This window comes from Alexandromys fortis, unplaced genomic scaffold, assembly GCF_014885135.2.
Source record: "Alexandromys fortis isolate MF-2015 unplaced genomic scaffold, M_Fortis_MF-2015_v1.1 scaffold_28, whole genome shotgun sequence".
Taxonomy (NCBI): Eukaryota; Metazoa; Chordata; class Mammalia; order Rodentia; family Cricetidae; genus Alexandromys; species Alexandromys fortis.
In genome coordinates, this window is record NW_026067901.1 from 2,915,025 (window position 1) to 2,933,624 (window position 18,600).

An 18,600-nucleotide genomic window follows, 5' to 3' on the forward strand; every position below is an offset into this window, starting at 1 on the left:
CTTCTCAATCCTAAGCTTACTATCTACTTGGTCAAAATAAGTCACACAACGGAACTTAGAGTGGAAGGCCTGTGACAGAAAGACCATTTAGGAAGCATGTAACTTTGCATTGTCTTATCAGATGAAGTCGACTCACACATTCAAAGTGTCACATGCCTGATCCATCTTTCTTTTTTTGTAATGATGAGACACTAAATCTGTCATTACTTCTGCACTGTTTTCATCTATACAGGGTCTTCTGTGAAGAAGTCGTTACCATTATCAATTACTTGATTATGCTGCAGTACAGAATATCGTTCTAGTGTGTGCGCTACTGAATTAGTACCTTAGCACTCAATACTGCAAAGGAAGTGGTACGTTTTGATATCGTTGTTGTTGTTATTATTATTATTATTAAGTATCATGAACTCACAGACTTTTAAAACTCTTTGGTGGCTTTAGATCGCCATAGTCAATATTTGTTTGAACACAGAAGTCATTCACTGTACCAGTAGGAGATCTTTTAGTTTGGTCCCTGTGCCATTTCCATGTGCTCTTAGGCCTCCTTTCTTCTTAGATGACAAGATCTTCCAAGCTCACTGTGTCACAAAAGTGGACTCAGACATTTCTGAGCATGCGTCTCTCTGTGTTATGGAGTCCTGAAGCTACAGCTGAGGTTTGAAACTACAGGCATCGTGTAGAGATGGCATTAGAGTCTTGTGTATGTGGTGGACGATGCACACAGTTGCTGTTTGTTTTCATGTACCAAACTCTATTTCCTTGCTATGAAAGTCCATGTCTTTGGACACTGTGGTTTTTTTCCATAATAATTTATATCAAGTCATCACAGCTTCTCTAGATCCGAGTGCAGACGTCTCATCAGAGCGTTTGGCCAGCATTTGAACTGCAAATGGGGAAAATTAACTTGCCAACAATATGCTGAGATCGAAGCTTTGGAGTTGTCATCAAGCCTGCTTTTCCTACTGCGTGTAAGAAAGCTGGCTGGGCATCCCTGGTGACTCAGTTTCTCCAGGGATATTTCATCTAATGCCTTGGCCTCAGATGTCTCTAACTTTCTGAAACCTTAGCCTGTCACTTCCTCCCTTGACTGTATACTGGACAGTCCCACTAATTTGAACTGCTTGGTCCTTGGAATCTTTAGGTAGCTCTTTAGGACTTTTTTCTTTAAAAATGTCATAGATGTGTACAACGTATCTTAATTATACATGCCTCCCTTATCCAATAGATCTCTTTTACAGCTTCAAGAATTCTTTAAAAAAAAAAAAACATTGTGTCTAATCAGTGCTGTGTGTTTGTCCATGGCTATGAGGTTATTCAAATGGGACATTGGCAATCACTCCTTAAAGAAAAGTGACTCTCTCCCACCAACTGCATACAGCTCTTAGATTAGGGGCGGAGCTTTGGGACCACCTTTCAACTCCACGGTGGACCTTTAACTGGCTTGATCTCATGCAGAGAAACACAGAAGCTGTGTAGTTAGATTTCCCAGCTCTCCTCCCCACCCTTTGACTCTTGTGTTCTTTATACCCTCTTATCCACGACGTTCTCTGAGCCTTGGGATAGGGGTGGAGAGTGTTGATAGAGATGCTTTACCTATGCGGAAGCAGTCACAATTGCTTAGTATCAGCATCTAGAACAGTTGTGTGTCTCTGCACACAACTCTGCCCAACAATACGAAGCTTCTCTGACCAAGATTAGGAACAGTGCAAATCTATGGCTAAAAACACAAACATTTAAAAGACAGTTGGATGACATGTCCCTGTAGCCAAACAATATTAGAAGGTTCTTCCACTTTGGTTGGGTTGATGAGGCTCTAGCCACAGGTTTTGGCAATCTTAGTTCCTGGTGATCACGATCATTTATTCAATAATCATTTTATGATGTTGTTCCTGATACTCGAAGCCTGTGTCTCACTCAGATCACGGGCCCCTGCCTTCTCAAGATGTGTCCAGTCTCTCCTATCTCTCCTCCCCAGCCTACACTGTAAGTTCTTTCAGTGACACTGTCTTATCTAGGCCCCTTTGACTATAAGCTTGCTAGCAGAACTCACTCTGGATAGCTTGTCACTGTGTCTTCAACGTGTAGGTCCTTTTGAAGATGAGGCACTAATGACTTTGAAAAAAGCAAGACAATAAGGCTCCTGTCAACTCATGTTCTCAAGCCTTAGCCAGGCTTCTTCCAGTTCTCCTCCTCGCTAACACTGACTTTAACCCTCGTGCCCCACCCTCAACAAATGACCTCATTTTGAACTTCATGCTAACCATGACTGTAGTTGGATCCCATAATAGTGGCACCTCTGCAAAAGATGTTTTAAAACAAAAAGCCGTGCGACAGCTCTCTGTGTAGAGATAACTGCATCGTTACCAAAAAGGAAACTGATCTCAAGGAAAGGCAAAATCACTATCCTAGGTGTTTAGTACAATTTGAATAACAACCCACCTCCAATTTGTTGGCTTTAAATCATGATCATTTGCTATTTTTCACGAGTTTGGGTCCATTGGCTGGATCTTTTACTCTGGGCTGTACTGACTCCTGCAGCTGTCATTAGCTGGGATCTTGAGATAATTCAGCATTTCTCTCAGTCCCTTCTACCAGGTTTCTTCTCACAGAAAGCACAGGAATCCAAGGGACAAAGGAGATGCTCCAAAGTGCTTTTTCAAAAGTCACTTCTCATCTGGTGAGGAAAACAAATAGCATCACTGGGCTTAGAAACATAACGGAGGAGAATAAAGGATGCGGAACAAAAGGAAACTTCATTAATTTGGACAATGAAGGAAACTGACCCACTACACAAAGGAAACATCAGGAACAGGTGGTTTTCAAGCAGGGCTCTCAACAAAAGCTCTGTCTTCTCCACAGCTTATTCACCAAGGAGATAGTACCCACAGGGCACAAGCAATACCCCCATATCCATCCATGCTTCCCCATTTTCTCTCATGCAAGGACAGTATGGCTCCTTTTCATTCGATTTAAACTGTCCCATATGAACTATGAATGCTGATTTCTCTCAGCCTTTAAAGACAAGGGCCTTACTCCATCAAATTCCATCTCTGCTTTGCTTCAGTTCACTTCAGAATGGCCTCTTTCCCCCTCATCATAAATATTTATCTCTTCTTTCTACTCCCTGTGGTAGATTGCTGTGTCAGGCCCCTGCATGACCACTGCCATCCTGAGACCAGCAGCTGTGATCACACACAGAAGAAGCTCACAAGATTGGAGCCACTCAATTCCCTTATGGAGGAGACATACGGCCCTTGGACTCACAAACCAAGATACGAAGGGCTCGTGAAGTGGTCCTACCAAGGTCTCGTAAGTAGCATGAAGTCCCAGTCTTCCCTGAGAATCAGTGGTTGTTGGCAAGGAAATGGACATGTCTTCAACAATTCATGCCTCACTCCTGACCCTGAAAGTAACCCCAGGTAATCTCATTGGTTCACCTAGCTATGCTTGGATAGAACCTTTTTTTTTTTTTTTTGGTGGTTCTCCCCAGAAGTTAATCCAAATATTCCCTTTATCTTTCTTTCTGTTTTCTCTTTCCTATCACTTTCCTCCATTCTGTTAATCCTCAACAAAATGTTTACTTCCTCTTGAAAAAGTTCTTGCTTGAGTCTCTAAGGATTAAGCTGCTCTTTATGGTCTGGGAGGCATTTGTAGGGTTAGTGTTAGAGTAGTCAAGGATATACTTTATAAAGTGATCCCAAGGTCTTGACAGTGCCACTCAATCAATTATTTTTCACAATGGTCCTGACTCACAGGTAGAGTTACTTATTGGTCTTCAGTGGACATAGAGAGTCTTAGGTTAATTCCACCTCAGGCATCACCATTCCCTAGGCTTTTGTGGTCCTCAGCTAGATCCCTACATCTGAAAGCAAGTAAAGAAAGAGCTTGTGGATTGTTAGAAGGGGGCGAGAGGATGGGAAATGAATGACTTCTTCCTGGATTTCATCAGCCATGACCCAGCCTATAAGCTAGATAGATACACTGTGCCTGCCTATGTTTTGAATAAAGGACAGTACCAAGCATGCAGTTTTTCTTTACCAAGGCCTCCCATCCTTCCTCTTTGAAACATCCTCAATGACATCACTGTCTCTTAGTTTCCGTCTTAGTCTATTTGATTTTACAACAGAACAACACACTGGGTAATTTGTAAAGAAAAGAAATACAGTTCTCAGAGTACTGGAGGCTAAGGAGGACTAAAGCCAAGGTTCTGACATGTTGCCAAAGCCTTTACGCATCATCCCCTGGCAGAAAGGCAAAGAGAGGGTGAGGGTTATACATAGAGAACATGAAGCCTCCAGTTTTTTCATAACGAGTACTCATCCATTCATAAAGACAGAGTTCTCATGGCCTCATTGCTTGCACTGTAGCAATTTCTATCTTCAAGTCCTTGCTGCTTTCCAGGCTTACTCATAGTTGCTGTTAGGTTATCTGTCTCTTTAAATGTTGGCATTCCCCTGTGTTTTCTTCTTGATTCTTTTCTCTTCCCACCACGAAAATACCCCAGAAGACTTCATAAATGCCACAGGACCTCCCTCCTCATCTTTGATTACCTCCCCCATATAAAACCAGATCCCCATCCCTCAGTTCCTCATGCTCCCAAGAGAACTGTCTCTGAGTCATCCAAAACAAAAGGCAGAAGCAACCCTGTCAATCCCTTTGTCCTCTCTAATCAGGCTTTCTTGGCTGTGGCATTGCTGGGTATCAGAGCAGACCGTTCTTTGCTGTGGGAGTTAGCCTGAACATTGTAGGATGCTTAGTGGAATCCCTCACTTAAGGCCAGCAGATAGTTTAGCCACATGTTCTGCCAGAGCCTCAAATCTCCAGAAACTACCAAATGTCCTTTGGTGAGTGGGCACCTGGCCCACTTCAGAGCTCTGTCACATTTAGTCATAGACTCAACTTTGCAACATTTGTCTCTTCTATTTCTTCTTTTCATTAGTTTTATTAAATTCACTGTTGTTTTGTATCTAGATTTCTCCAACAGTGGCGAGAAAGTTGGCTGACGTAGCGGTCAGTCTGGACTCAGATCTTCCTTGATCCTATCCTCTAAAGAAAAATGATGGCCTGCTTTTCATCCTCACCTGCAGGAAGAAGTGGTCAGGTGACCACCCAGCACAGTGCCTAGGCTCCTGAAGAGAGAGATGGTAAAACTTAATGGTTGAGGGTGAAGCTGTAGAATTGTTACTTGGGATTTGGCTTAGCCCCAGGACACTTTGTCTCTGTGCTACGTCAGCAACCCTGGGATAAATAACAGTACCAACTCCATGGTAATGTGAAAATATAAATGAGCTCCCATGGGTAAAATATTTGCTACCATGCTTGGTTGCAAACACTGAGAGAGATGGACGATACCATAGTACAGGAGACAGTGACAGTCTCAATAGTGACGGTCTAACTTCTCCTCCACCGCTCATCTCAACTGTCACAATTCCATATATTTGCTTCAAATACTTCTGTGGTCTTTGGAGGCTCAGTTTTAGGAAGAATTCCAGAAGGTTCCCTCTCACACATTCCCGCAAGCATGAAGTCCTTCTTTACCTATTGCTTTGCCCTTGTCACAAGGCTAAGAGTTCCTACAGGACAAGGACTAGATCTTTTCTACGTATTCCTAGAATGGCTGCCATGCTCAAAACATTGAATGTTCGAGGAAGGTCTGTTGACTAAATAAATAAGTGAATGTACACAGGTTATATACATCAGTCTAACAAATAACTTTGTTCACATTACTACTGTGACAAAACTGTCTATCTTATTAGAAAGCAATGGCAACTTTATGAATTCGACTATTGAAGGTGATCTTTGAGGAGGGATCTTTATAAAGTATTGAACATATTTAGTGTCAGCAAAAAGTAACCAACTCGCCAAAAGATGAATTGAAACAACAGCAATCAACTAATGATCGTAGGGTGTGTGTGTGAGAGTGCTTGTGTGTGTGGGGGGGGCGCACACGCATGTGTGTTTGTGTGTGTGTGTGTGTATCTGCATTCCATGACACTTGTGGAACTCAGAGGACAAAGTTTGGAAGTCAGTTCTCTCCTACCACATGGGTCTCAGAGATCAAACATAAGTCATTGTTCTTGATGACAAGTGTCTTTACCCATCGAACCATCTTGACAGCCCCTAAAAGATGAAATCCGAAAAGGAGAATTAGCTTCCTAAATCTGGCAACTCATGACAGACTTTTAAGTAAATTGAACCCAAGCCCAAATTATTTTTAGGGCAAGAAATCAAACCAGACATATGACTGCAAACTTTGCAGAAACACTAATAAAGTCTTATCCTAAATAAATACATCTAAATTAGGGAAGAGAGAAAGTGTTAATTGGAGTCACAGTTTCAACACTCCATTGACAGTTTCCAAAATCAGAGGTTTTTAAAGTCTTGTAGTTAAAAGATATCTCTCTCTCTCTCTCTCTCTCTCTCTCTCTCTCTCTCTCTCTCTCTCTCACACACACACACACACACACACACATTCCATCTGGCCATTCTCCGGAGACAAACAGTTAACTAAAGATGCTTCCCCCCTCCCCCAGGCAAAAAAGAGCAGTGTAATTCAAACTAATGTAGTATTTTCATCTCTCCCTCTCTCTTTAGAAAAGCACCCCACTGGCAATGGTTATGGAATAAGATCTTTTTAAAAAATCAAATGTCCTTTGTGTGTAGGTGCCTGTGGAGGCATCCAGCGCCCCGGAGCTGGAGTTACAAGGGGGTGCTGGGGACTGAACTGGGGGACCTCTGTTAGAGCAGCAAGCTTTGTAAGCCACTGAGTCATCTCCTCAGCCCCAAGCTCTGCGTTAGATCAGAACTGATTACATCATCTCTCTAGACTGAAGTTGTAGCCACCTCTGTCCAGAATCCTTAAAACGTACCTTATTAAAAGGCATTGGAAACAAATTTTGTAAAATATTCAAGAAAAACTGTTTCCTTTCTTCTTAAAACAGAGGTACCCTTATAATCTGCAAACGATGGTATCATTGGTACCCATGTCAACGTTTTCCACTCTCCAGCGACCCAGTTCATATCCCCTAAAAGTTCATGATAACCAATACCAGAGAGCCCAGGGCTGCAGTCCCAGGGTCAAGACTTGGCAGGCAGAGTGGCAGCGCCCCTTTCCCGTCCCCTCCACGCCCACCTACCTCCTCAGCAAGAGTCCCCTCCCCTCGCTGGAGCCCGGACTCTCACTGCCCTCATTGTTGGCTGCATCTGTCACTTTGTGGGCAGGATGACATGAATGAATGGGCCGGACACACCTTCCGTCGTGGTGTGAAAACCCGGTCCCGATCTGCAGTCTGCTCCCGGACTCTGCCAGAGGTGCCGCCGAGGGCCAGGGACGCACCCCGCTTCCCCGGTCCTGTCCCGGTCCCTTCCCCGCGCACTTGCTTGCGGCTCCCAGGGCAGCGGGCGCGCATCATGCTGCCCAGCGCAGTGGCGGCCCAGGCTGGAGCCTACTGGGATGTGGTGGCGTCCTCAGCACTTCTCGGCCTCCCCTCGCCGGGCTTCGGCAGCCTGGGCAAGAGTTTCCTGATCGAGAACTTGCTGCGTGCAGGGGCCGGACCCACGCACGCACCCCCGCCCCCGCGTCCCTCGCCGGGTCCCGAGTGTCCGCAGCTGCGGTCGCTGCCTGCTAGCCCAGTGCCGCTCAAGCTGTGCCCGGCCGGGCCCTACGGTGCACGCTGGGCCTTTCAGATGCCCAGCCGTGCTCCAGCGGACCAAGACAGTGCCTTCCAGTCCTCAACCCCAGGTGAGCTTTGTTCAAGGGGAACCTCGGCCCCGGGGAACCTCAGATCTGGGAAACCTCAGCTCGGAGAACCCCAGTCCAGGGGAGCCTCAGCCCTGGGGAACCTCAGCCCTGGGGAGCCTCATTCCTGGGGAACCTTAGCTCTGGGGAGCCTCAACTCAGGGGAACTTCAACCCTGGGGAGCTTCGATCCAGGGGAGTCTTAGCTCTGGGGAACCTCAGCTCTGGGGAGCCTCAGTCCAGGGGAGCCTTAGTCAAGGGGAACCTTAGCCCTGGGGAGCCTCGACTCGACCCAAGGAAGCCTTGGCTTCAGGGGAGCCTCAACTCTAAGGGTACTTTAGCTCCAGGTTAGCCCTGCCTCTAGCCCGTTCGCCAAAGTAGTCTCAGCCAGTGAGCCTCAGGCAGGCACAGCTCACAGTGAGAGCTAGGCTCGCCGGGGTGGCTGGTCCACTGCAGCTGGCTGAGGTGGGGTGCATTTGCCACTTGTGGAGTCAGGAAGGGACACCAGTTCTGGTATCTTTTCTCTCCAACCCATCCAACCCTGTCCTTCCTAGCCTCCTTCTTCAACAGGTGGTTGGGCTACCTGGGCAGTTTGGTCTCAGCGGGGATACTCGGGGATTCTCTGTATTTCTAGCAGGCTGGCTCTAGTCCCCAAGGTCAGCACTGCATCCTGCGGTCGTCCTGGGACTTAGCGCCAGGGACTTTGAGGCTGTCTTGAAGGGGGTTTGAAGGTTTGACAAGTGTTTCGCGAACTTTGGACTTCCGGTAATGTTCAGAGTTTGGATCTCTTGAGGTGTAAAGATGAAGGCGGGCTTGCATCGCTGTGAGCTAGCTGGTCAACTGCTGGATTGGAAACTAAAGTAGGAAGTTCACCTATAAACAGGACTTTACTGGGAAAAAAAGGCCACTTAATTGATTTTTAATATTTGAAAATATTGTATATTAATTATATAAAAATAAATATTTTTATTTTTACTGAATAAAACCAAACTAGTGGGATAGGGAGGGGTAGTGTGGGCAGCTGAGTTAAATACTAGGTAAAGCAGAGGCCTGACATTAACAAAATCTCCTAGTGATTGGGAAACTGAGATCCAACTGGATTGTTATTATTATTTTTATTATTTACTGCGTCCTTAGACGATCTTAACTCATTCTTTTAATCCCGGTGGGTTTGCCCGGGATGACTAACACGCCTCTCAGCAGTTTCTATTGTCCCCGCAAACTGCCAGATCAAATTTATTGCTAATGGCTTTATAGAATTGAGCGTGTTTAGAACCTGCCGTGGTCTTCCACTAGGAATGGCTACTCACAGAATGGAACAAATGAAATTATCAACACCGGCCTCATTCACGCGGTGTAGATCCTAAATGCGGAGGAAGCCTTCTGCACGCTGGGAGAGGAGCTAGCTCAAGCTAAGGCAAGGTCTATGTGCCTTGGAAGTGTTTGTGTGCCTAGGAGGTGCGAATGCAGCTCTTTCTGAAATATTATATATTAGAAATGTGTGAGACTGTTTCACATGACCACAAATAAGTAAATAATGTCACACAAATAGCATTTTTTTTTTTTTTTTTGATTTTCGAGACAGGGTTTCTCCGTAGCTTTTGGTTCCTGTCCTGGAGCATTTTTTTTTTTCAGGACAATTTCATGATTTGTAGGTTTAGAATTGTGTTCATAGAAGTTAGTTTTAAAGAATTCTTAAGTTACTGGTGATTGACTTTTAGGCATGCAAAATTACTTACTTGTAACCTTTGTCGACTTTTCAGGTGTTAAATTAAGTGAAAACTGGCTCAGAAAGCTTAGTAACCCACAAAAATCATTTCATATACATATTCATTTCACTCCAAATATTGTAATTAATGAAGAAGGGGTTTCCAACATTATTTATGTTACAAGAACACATTAATTCTGGTATACTTATTCCAGTGTCCAAATGCAAAGTATGAGTTTTTAAAAATAATTAAGAGAGCATAATTTAAAATACTCTACTATAGTTTAGATGTATGTTTTGCCAAATTCAATCCTCATTGAGGATTCCATTTTTCCCTAGGTTAATTTTAATATGAACAAGTAACCCTTTGTTTCAAAATGCTTTTTTTTGTGTGTGAAGAAAGCATCCACTTTTTCAAGTTAGAAAAATATCTAAAGGTGTGTGTGTGTGTGTGTGGGAACTCTGTAGATCCGTGACCAAAAATATACTGCTTAAAACTGGATCTACACTCAAAAGTATGCAGTTTTATAAACACTGCCTCCATTTTAAAGGGTGCCACCCTGTCTCTGTGAATGCAGGAACTCCTTCATCTAGCAGTTGCGAAGCTGTAAAGTGATTGTAGCTTTAAGGGTCATCTGGAGATCAGGTGAGGGGGTGTGGCTGATGTCACTCCCACAACTGGGGGCTGACCTCATGGTCTAGCCCATGCTGTGCAAGCAAATGCTATACCAAGGTGCATGCATGCCCATGACTGACATTCTGGAGAGTTATTAGAGGAATTAGTTCCTCCTTCCCCAAAGATAACAAATCAATCTCTTTGGGAAATAACCACTGAAGTATCAGTTCATTTCGGTTTCGGTCAGGAGTGGGGATTGAACTGGGGCCAGAAGCATGATAGGCAAGCACCCTACCACTGACTCACATCTGAAACCCTTAAGCATAAGTTTTGAGGCTTTCCTTTATGTATTGACTTGGGGAAGAGTCATAAAATGTGATTGAAATAGTTTGAACAAATTGACTGTACTTATTTTTGTCAACCTTAATTTGTGGTCTACTCTAAATGAACCTGCAAAAAATTGCCACAGTTGCTTTGTATAGATCGCACTGTCTACCGTCGATGGTCTGTTCCACTCTTTGTATTTTCATATCACTTCATTATTTTGGTTATGTACTATTGATTGCACCACATAGCGCATTCATAGCGCAAAACTTGAGGTCCGTCCTGTGTCAGGCTCTGTTGTAGGCATTGGCACAGTCACTGAATAGGCAGTGCCTATTTCTGCCCTTGTGGAGTTACAGTTCTCAGGGTCCAGTCATTTTCACAGTGCTTAGCCGCCTTAATCCTCATAGTGAGCCAGAAGATTGCTGTTGGCATGGAGATTGTTTTCCATAACAAAATTATTTCACTTGCTAATCTCGTCCTAAGTGCCACTTTAAATGTGTGTGAACTCCCAAAAGAGAAAAAATAAAGCTCCCCAATCTTCATTCTGCTACCTCGGGTTTGTCTTGTGTTGACTCTCAGGAGACCCCGTAGAGTCCAACCAGGGGAGTAAATCAGGAAAAAAATATGCAGCTGAGAAAGGGTTCCAACTCCTCAGGCCAGGGGTGAGAGGAGAGCTTCACTGCCTTGTCCCCCCAAATCAGCAAGTTTGAACACTTTGGGATGAGGCTTTGTGCAATAAGCTGTCAGGACCAAAGGGGCATATTTGAAGGCTTGAGGGAGACATTCTTATTGACAACAGGTAATAAAGAGTCACCTCTACTTTTTATCTGAAAGAAAGATATCTCCGACTCATTATTAGTGGGAATCAGGAGGCTTTGGGAGTGAAATTCTAAATATTAAAAGTGATATCCTCAGACTTCATTATCCTCAGCATTTAGAAAATACTGTGTCTATTAGAATATTCATGTCTTTTTATATTTAAAAGGGGAATCTTGTAATTTACAGAAGAAAAAAATTCTCTTCAAATTAAGTGTAACAAATAATTTCGTGTCTTAATGATACTTGTTTAAAAATATTTAGAAAGCATTTGTTTTCTAAAAAGTAGCTTGCTGTTTATTAAATCCACTTGTGTGCATTTAAAAGGATCAGAAAGCAAATGTTTATTCTGAGTAAGGGAGTTAAGCATCTTTAAGTTGTCTTAACATACATGCTGTATTGTGTAGCCCCCAAAAGCAAAATTGGCGCTGCTATTTTTCTGTCACTCATCCGGGGCTACCTCTTACCATCCGCATTGAAGATGCTTTCTGACTGTTTCATCCAGAGAATTGTTGATCTCCCAATTCTTAACTCGCTCTGGCCTCCTTGCACTTGGGTCGTGCATTCAGAATGGTATTCTATTCTCCCTTCCTTGAGACACACCAGCACCGTGACTCTGTAGAACTGTTTCAGGTGTTCAGCAAAGGATGGATCAGATTTTATTGCTAAACTGTACTCTAGTCTTATTTTTATCTAATTGAAACCTTGGACCATAGACTCTTAATGATGCTGACCACAACCAGGGCCACAAGAGCATGAGATGCAGAATGAGCCAGACGGCCCCACTGACGAAGTTTCTTGCTCTGGCCTTTGCCTCTGGTATCTTCTGTCAGGAATAACAGAGCCATAGTCTTAGTATGTCTACATATTTTGTAACCTGATTAACATGTCCTTGTAGTTAACATAAACATGACTTATACAACCCATGACAAATTCTGAGCCCCTTTTTAAAAAAAATAGTCTCCAAGTTAATCAACACTTTTAGGTTGAAGGGGCAGTCTTTATGATGAGTAGCCCTAACAGGTCCTTTACTCTTTACAAAATAACATCTGGCTTGGGAACGGTCCATGTGCATTTGAGTTGCCTCCAACTTCAGAACCCACGTACCTCCCATCAGTGAACATACGTGACTTTACTCGGACAAATGAATCTTTGTGTGTGTGTGTTTTGAGACTGAACATGCGTGATGCATGACTTCACTCTGACAGTGAATCTTTTTTTATTTTTTATTTTTGTAGCTTTGGAGGCTGTCCTGGAGCTAGCTCTTGTAGACCAGGCTGGTCTCAAACTCACAGATATCCACCAGCCTCTGCCTCCTGAGTGCTGGGATTAAAGGCGTGCGCCACCACCACTCTACCCCACTCCAACAAGTGAATCTTAATGGACACTTGTATGGATAGCCATTGCTATTTCCTAACACAGTAGGGATCAATGCGGCAGACAAGAGTTAGTTCTGCTTTCCATATAGTTCCTGCTTCAGGGATTTCGGGGGTTAAGAGGTCCAATGACTTGAATTCCTAGAACTTTTTGACTATTACATAGATTTTAAAACAGTATTCAGAAGGGTCACGACTGCACCAGATAAGAATGGCACATGTGCTCAGCAACATGGGATGGCCAAGGATAATCTTTGTCTTTTCCCCAGGGCTGAGCAGATGCTGTAGCTCTCTCTTCTGTATCCATTTGTGTCAGATTCCACTGTCATCCTCCTCCTGTGCTGGCTCCTTTCTCTCTGTTTACTACAAGATGTGTGTTATTAGCCAAGTAGAAATGATAGAGGCTTGTCAGTAAAGGTCCACTGTCTGTGCATAACTTCTGGTTAGTAACTGTATTCTAAATTTCTTTCTGATTCTTTGGATGCAAAAGCCTGCACACGAGGGAAATTTTTCTTAAAATGTTTAAACCAGTGTGCCCCTCTTTTCAAGAGAGTATTACTTATTCTGCCATCTGCCTTTTAAGTTACTGTGTTTATTCTATTGCCGTGAAGAGACACTATGGCCACGGCACATTGTAAAGAAAAACATGGCAGGGAGCATGGTAGTGTGCAGGCAGACATGGTGCTGGAGCAATAGTTGAGAGTCCCACATCTTGCAGGCTAGGAGAAGTTAACTGAGGCACTGAGCGGTATCCTGAGCCTAGGATACCTCAAAACCCTCCCCCACAGTGACGCACTTCCTCCAACAAGGCCATACCCACTCCAACAAAACCCCACCTCCTAATAGTGTCACTCCCTATGAGAAAATGAGGGCCAATTACATTCAGACTACTACAGCTATCAAATTTGTGTTGTTGACATTATCCATAACTTTAGAATTCATCTTATTTTGAACTTTGAAACTGGATCTCACAGCATAGCCCATTCTGGCTTGGCTTTCTTTTTTCTATTTTAGCTTGAACTTTTCTAGTTTGCACAAAGTTTTATCTTTGAACTCTTGCTCCTCCGGCCTCAGCCTCCCGAGTGCTGAAATTAGTGATCCACCACCATGTCTGGGATAGGTAACTCATCTTCATCTTCTCCTCCCTCCTTGTAAATTTGATTGGCCACCTTTAAAGGTTTCTCTGAAACGCACTTCCCCACACCTCTGTAGACACACACTGTACACAACTCTCAAGTCAGTATGAAGCCGTTTTCATTCCATTGCACCTGGCGTTTGCCGAGAAAAATAGAAAGGGACATGGCAAAATGAAACAATATGATTTTTATCTCAGAACGCTTGTTAGGGCTTTCATTTCAGACTTCATTAGATCATTCTTCTGTTTTATACACTCTGAGTAAGAAATTGGATTTTTGCCTTCACATATAACATAGCTGCTGGACCCATGTATGTTTTATTCCGATGTACTTTATTTTACTTTCAGTAATGTTTCCACTTTTAATGAAATCTCCACCTTTCATTCCTTTTAGCCTCCAGTCAGAACTTAACTTGGCAATGCTGAGCGATTCATCACTTTATATAAGGCTGCCATAACTCATTTCCTTTTTAATAGCATTATTCATTTTGTCAACCCGCTATTAGTTGTGAGTAGATCAGGGGCATATTTCTGTGGGTTATGTGAACAGTAAACCTTAGGCACTAAAATTCTCTCTGAAGTTAAAGATCAAAAAGTGGCTATAAGATTTTAGACCTTGGTTTAAGAACTATAGTATCTAGGGAAAAGAAAGAAAAAAAGGAAGAAAGAAAAGAAGCCACGAATGTTGAGCCTTTTGTGTATACTCTTAAGTAAGTATTCCTGAGAGGGCAGTGTTTTTGGCTTTCTGTTTTGTGTGCAGCTATCTTGGCATCATTAATTTTGTTAATTCTAAGTGGCCATTCTAAGTAGAATGTGTGATATATTTCTACAAATTTTACCGAAGTCTCCAGATTTCTTGTTTTTTTTTTTTTTTTAAACTTTAAACCTTGAATACTTTCTAAATTAAATGTGCATTGGAGTAAGTTCCTTTTGAACAAAGCCATGTACCTCGGCAAGAGAAGAAAGCAGATTTCTAATGGATGAGCCCAAACTGGATCTATGAGCATCCAACAACGCTGTAGCTACACTGAGTCTGAAGTCCAGAAAGTCCTGCATATCTTGAAAGGACAGAGAGTGTCACACTATGAGTTTACGACTTTTCTATAGGTGCTTTGCATTACAGATAGAAACCCAATGGTTGTTGTAGATGCTATGTGACTCATAAAGTCCAGAATATTTACCTTCAGGTCTATGAACGTTTGCCAACCCTTTATCCAAGGCATAAACGGCAAGTTGGGTGATTATTTTAATGTGTTGTATCATTATTTGAGCCCTAAGCAACTGCCCGTGATTTTAAGGCCTAGATTCAGGTGCTTCGTGTTGCTGATTGTGTACTCCAGAATGGTTCAAAATCAGAGCAGAGGTCTCAGGAAAGTGCCACAAAAGCCATTTGGTAAGAGACATAAAAAGAGGTGAAAGATGTTTCCTATAGTTTAGCATAGGTAAAATACTATAAGAGCCCATGTCAGCGTTTTGTAAGATTAGAAACAAGCAAGCAAGCAAACAAACAAACAAATGCCAGTTACTCATTTCCCTTCCTTCTGTGGTCTGAGCTCAGCTGAGAGTTTCTCCCAAGGTTGTGCTGGATGTCCATGGGACTGTCCCGAGGTTGTGGCTGGATGTCCATGCTCCATAAGTGGCATGTCCAAGATGCCATCCACATGACTGGCAGTTGACATTGACTGGTGGCTGGGTGCTCAGTTGGAGCTTTTCATCAAGATTTGGATTCTTTCATATCTTGACCTTTTAATGGCATGGTTTCTGGGCTCTACATGCGTGGGAGACTTCTGAAAACAAGCCCACGTGGTTTGGGAGCTCTGGACCTGCTGGAGTCTCTCCCTAAACTCGACAGGAAAGTTCTAAAACAAGGCCCTGCTGGCAGCATGATTGAGAAAGTCACCAAGACCATCTGACGTTCCCGAGATGAATGAACAAAGCCTCCACCTCTCAGTAGTAGAAAGCCCATCAGACCACTGCGGCCATTTAAAACCTGCCAAGAGGGATCGTGTGGTTCCTGTTGGACTCAGCTTCTGCAGTAGACCTGTGTAAGGGTCGATCCCAGAGTGCTAAATAGCTGGAGTTCAGGACGATTGCACAGAGGTGGCCTTCTGGGAGCTTCGGATGTCATTGTTCAGTAGTAGTCTCCTGTGTGACACCTACTTTGTTCTATAAAGGACAAGATGCTCCCTCAAATTCAGCTCATTTTCTTGGATCTGGGTAATTGACCACAGCGAGACAGCAGAGACTTGCTAGAATACAGGTCATAGCTGGCATGGATTTAAAGGGCCAGATCAATCAGGTAGCAGTTCACTGGAGTAATCTTCTCAGGAGCCATTCTCATATGAAGACCTGCTGTCTTCTGCCTGTAAAAGACTTGAGGCAAAAGCCAAAATGTTCACTTCTGTTGTTTCCTGACCACCAGAAAGGTAAGGGATGGACTTTCCGATTTCCCCGCATAGTGAAGGCTAAGTTCGCAACAGGATCACACGGATGGATTGGTTCACATGGGCTGGGTGACAACACCCACGTCACCTCGTTATAGGATGGGTAGTTCTTAGGTCCGACTGCTCCTGGCAGCGGTTTGCCATCCTTTTTTGCTTTGTCTTTGGGTCCGCCCTCGTCTAGACAGTCTCTTCAACTGGGTGCTATTTTCAAGTCGCAGTGAAGGTTTCTTTTTATTCCAAGTGCCTGAGAACCTGGCACTTGAAAGATGTCATAAAAACGTTGGAAATTTAATTCTCCATTATGCTTTTTCTACAAGTTTTTGTTTGGTTGATTTTACATTTTGGCTTAGCATGTGATTTTTCCCCCCTTCTTCTCAAGTGCACAGGCAGTCCACACAGATTGTGATGGGCTCCCAAGGATTGTCTGAACTTTTATCCTTGTTCTCTGAGGCATCGTCATAACTCAGTCGATACCTCATCTTGCAGGGACTGCTTTTGCACCATTTTAGATGGACGTTGTTATTCTCTATCAGTAACAAAGAGTGCAAATAGCCCAAAAACAATTAAAATGGAACGCTCTAGACAATGAAAGTTTGAAAGTTGTTTTTCTGTGGTGGGGCTTATAGTTGTCTTAGACTGCGGGATGCTTAATGCTGAGTCCATGTATGTATAGTGTTTTCTCTTAAGGGGGTGCTTCATCATTAAACCAGCTGGGAGCGCTTAACTAAACACTGAAAGTAGTTAGTCTTTGTGGTAAGTTTGTTTCTTCAAACGAGCAGAAAAAAAGTGTGGAGGAGAGACGGGAGAGGAAACTGTGGTCCTGATGTAAATAAAATAAATAAATTGAATTAATAAATAAAAAAAGAGTGTGTAAAGAAGACTCATGAGTTTTGTGTGTGAATGTGTAGCTTTGACTTTTAGGATGTAGGTAGATGTCAGTTTATTTTATTCCAAAAAGTTTATTTTATTTTGTTTATTACGTAAGTTCCCTATAGAAGCAGGTGTGTCAGTGTGCTGTGGAATCAGAAACATCCCACTGAGTCACAGTCCGACTGCTGGACTGCCAGACCCCGGGCCATTTGCTTTTTCTCGTGGGAATCCTGGCAATAATAGCATTTTCTAGACTCTAGCTTTTAGCTAGTAACTGCTCACATCCCTACCCTCCTAACTAAGAATTGGTTTTTATGTGAAGATCAAGAAGATTTATCCTGTTCATTTTTAGCAGTTTTGAACGGATTCAGTCACATTCCAGACGCCTGTCCCTTTGAAGTCCCATGTCGACGAGTGAAGAGAGAATGTGCTACATTCATGGCTAGTCCAGGGCCCGCACAGGACAAGTACTCTGCAAACACCATCACTGCGGCGACCAGCCAGGGAGCCCGCTGTGATGAATGGTGAACTAACGGCATCCAGCCTTCGGTGGCTGAATCGGAAATGTTTATCGAGGACCAAATTGCCCTTGTCTTGCCTTTTTCAGAGCATCTTCAAAGCAGTTGCTGAGGGCTTAAAGGTTTTTCACACATCTGCCAGTCTAACACTGGCTCTCATCAGCCTCAGTTTGCTCTTTATTCACGACTTCAAAATAAAAAGCATGCTGCTTACAAATATGAGAGGCATAACATCTATTTTCAACTCCGGGTGTTATTTTCAATGCTGCCCATGACCGTTCAGCTCTCCCGCCATTACACACGCAGATGGATTGGCACTTGACTTCTGTCAGAGGTGGAAAAAGAGCACTTAATTGGAATTTCACAGCAATTTCCACATAAACCAGCTTAAATAAGGTGTGTTTATGTATAGCAATCAAGAGCTGACTAATCTCCGGCTAAGTCAGTGTGTCTGAGAGGTGATCGGAATGGCGAGAACACCCTGCACAATAGAGCTGCCAGCCGAGTCATGTCGCAGCATAAAAGCCAGTTTCTATCGCCCCAGTTAGAATTACTACCGTGGATTTTGATTATACTTCTGTAATTACACATTCTGGTGTCATCTTGCTTACAAGTTTCAAATGGAGCAACGCATGGCAGTGTAGCAGACTGTTCAATTAGACCGTTTCTGGTCTAACATTAGATCAAGTGATTTCAATTCACATTTATCACACGGGAATTTAACTGGTGTCTTGTCTCAAGTAAACTATTGTACTTTAATCCATTATTTTTCCATTGTTAAGGCTATATCTTAAGACCAGGAAACTTTTTTAATTTATGCCTTGCAGTACTTTGTCCCATGTTCTGTATTTGAACAGAACCCAGATGGTCATTCATACATAGTTTTGATGCTTCCAGATCACATAGTAAATGTTGTACTTTACACATGTAATTGCAATGCTGTTGAATCTTTCTTCCTTTCTTATTTTGACCTACTAAAAATAAAGAAGAGCCTAAAGGCACACTAGCCATGATTAATTATGTAAAGTATGCTCATTTTGGAGAGGTGGTAAG

The 18,600-nt window shown here is 43.1% G+C and overlaps 1 protein-coding gene across 1 annotated transcript in view; it reads left to right on the top strand.

Moving 5' to 3' along the window:
• Window positions 1-7,231: 7,231 nt before the first annotated feature.
• Dbx2 (developing brain homeobox 2) overlaps window positions 7,232-18,600 on the top strand; it is a 29,166-nt gene continuing 17,797 nt past the window's right edge. The window contains 2 exon segments of the mRNA XM_050130958.1: window positions 7,232-7,262; window positions 7,265-7,741. Of these exon segments, the coding sequence (XP_049986915.1) occupies window positions 7,232-7,262; window positions 7,265-7,741 (508 nt within the window).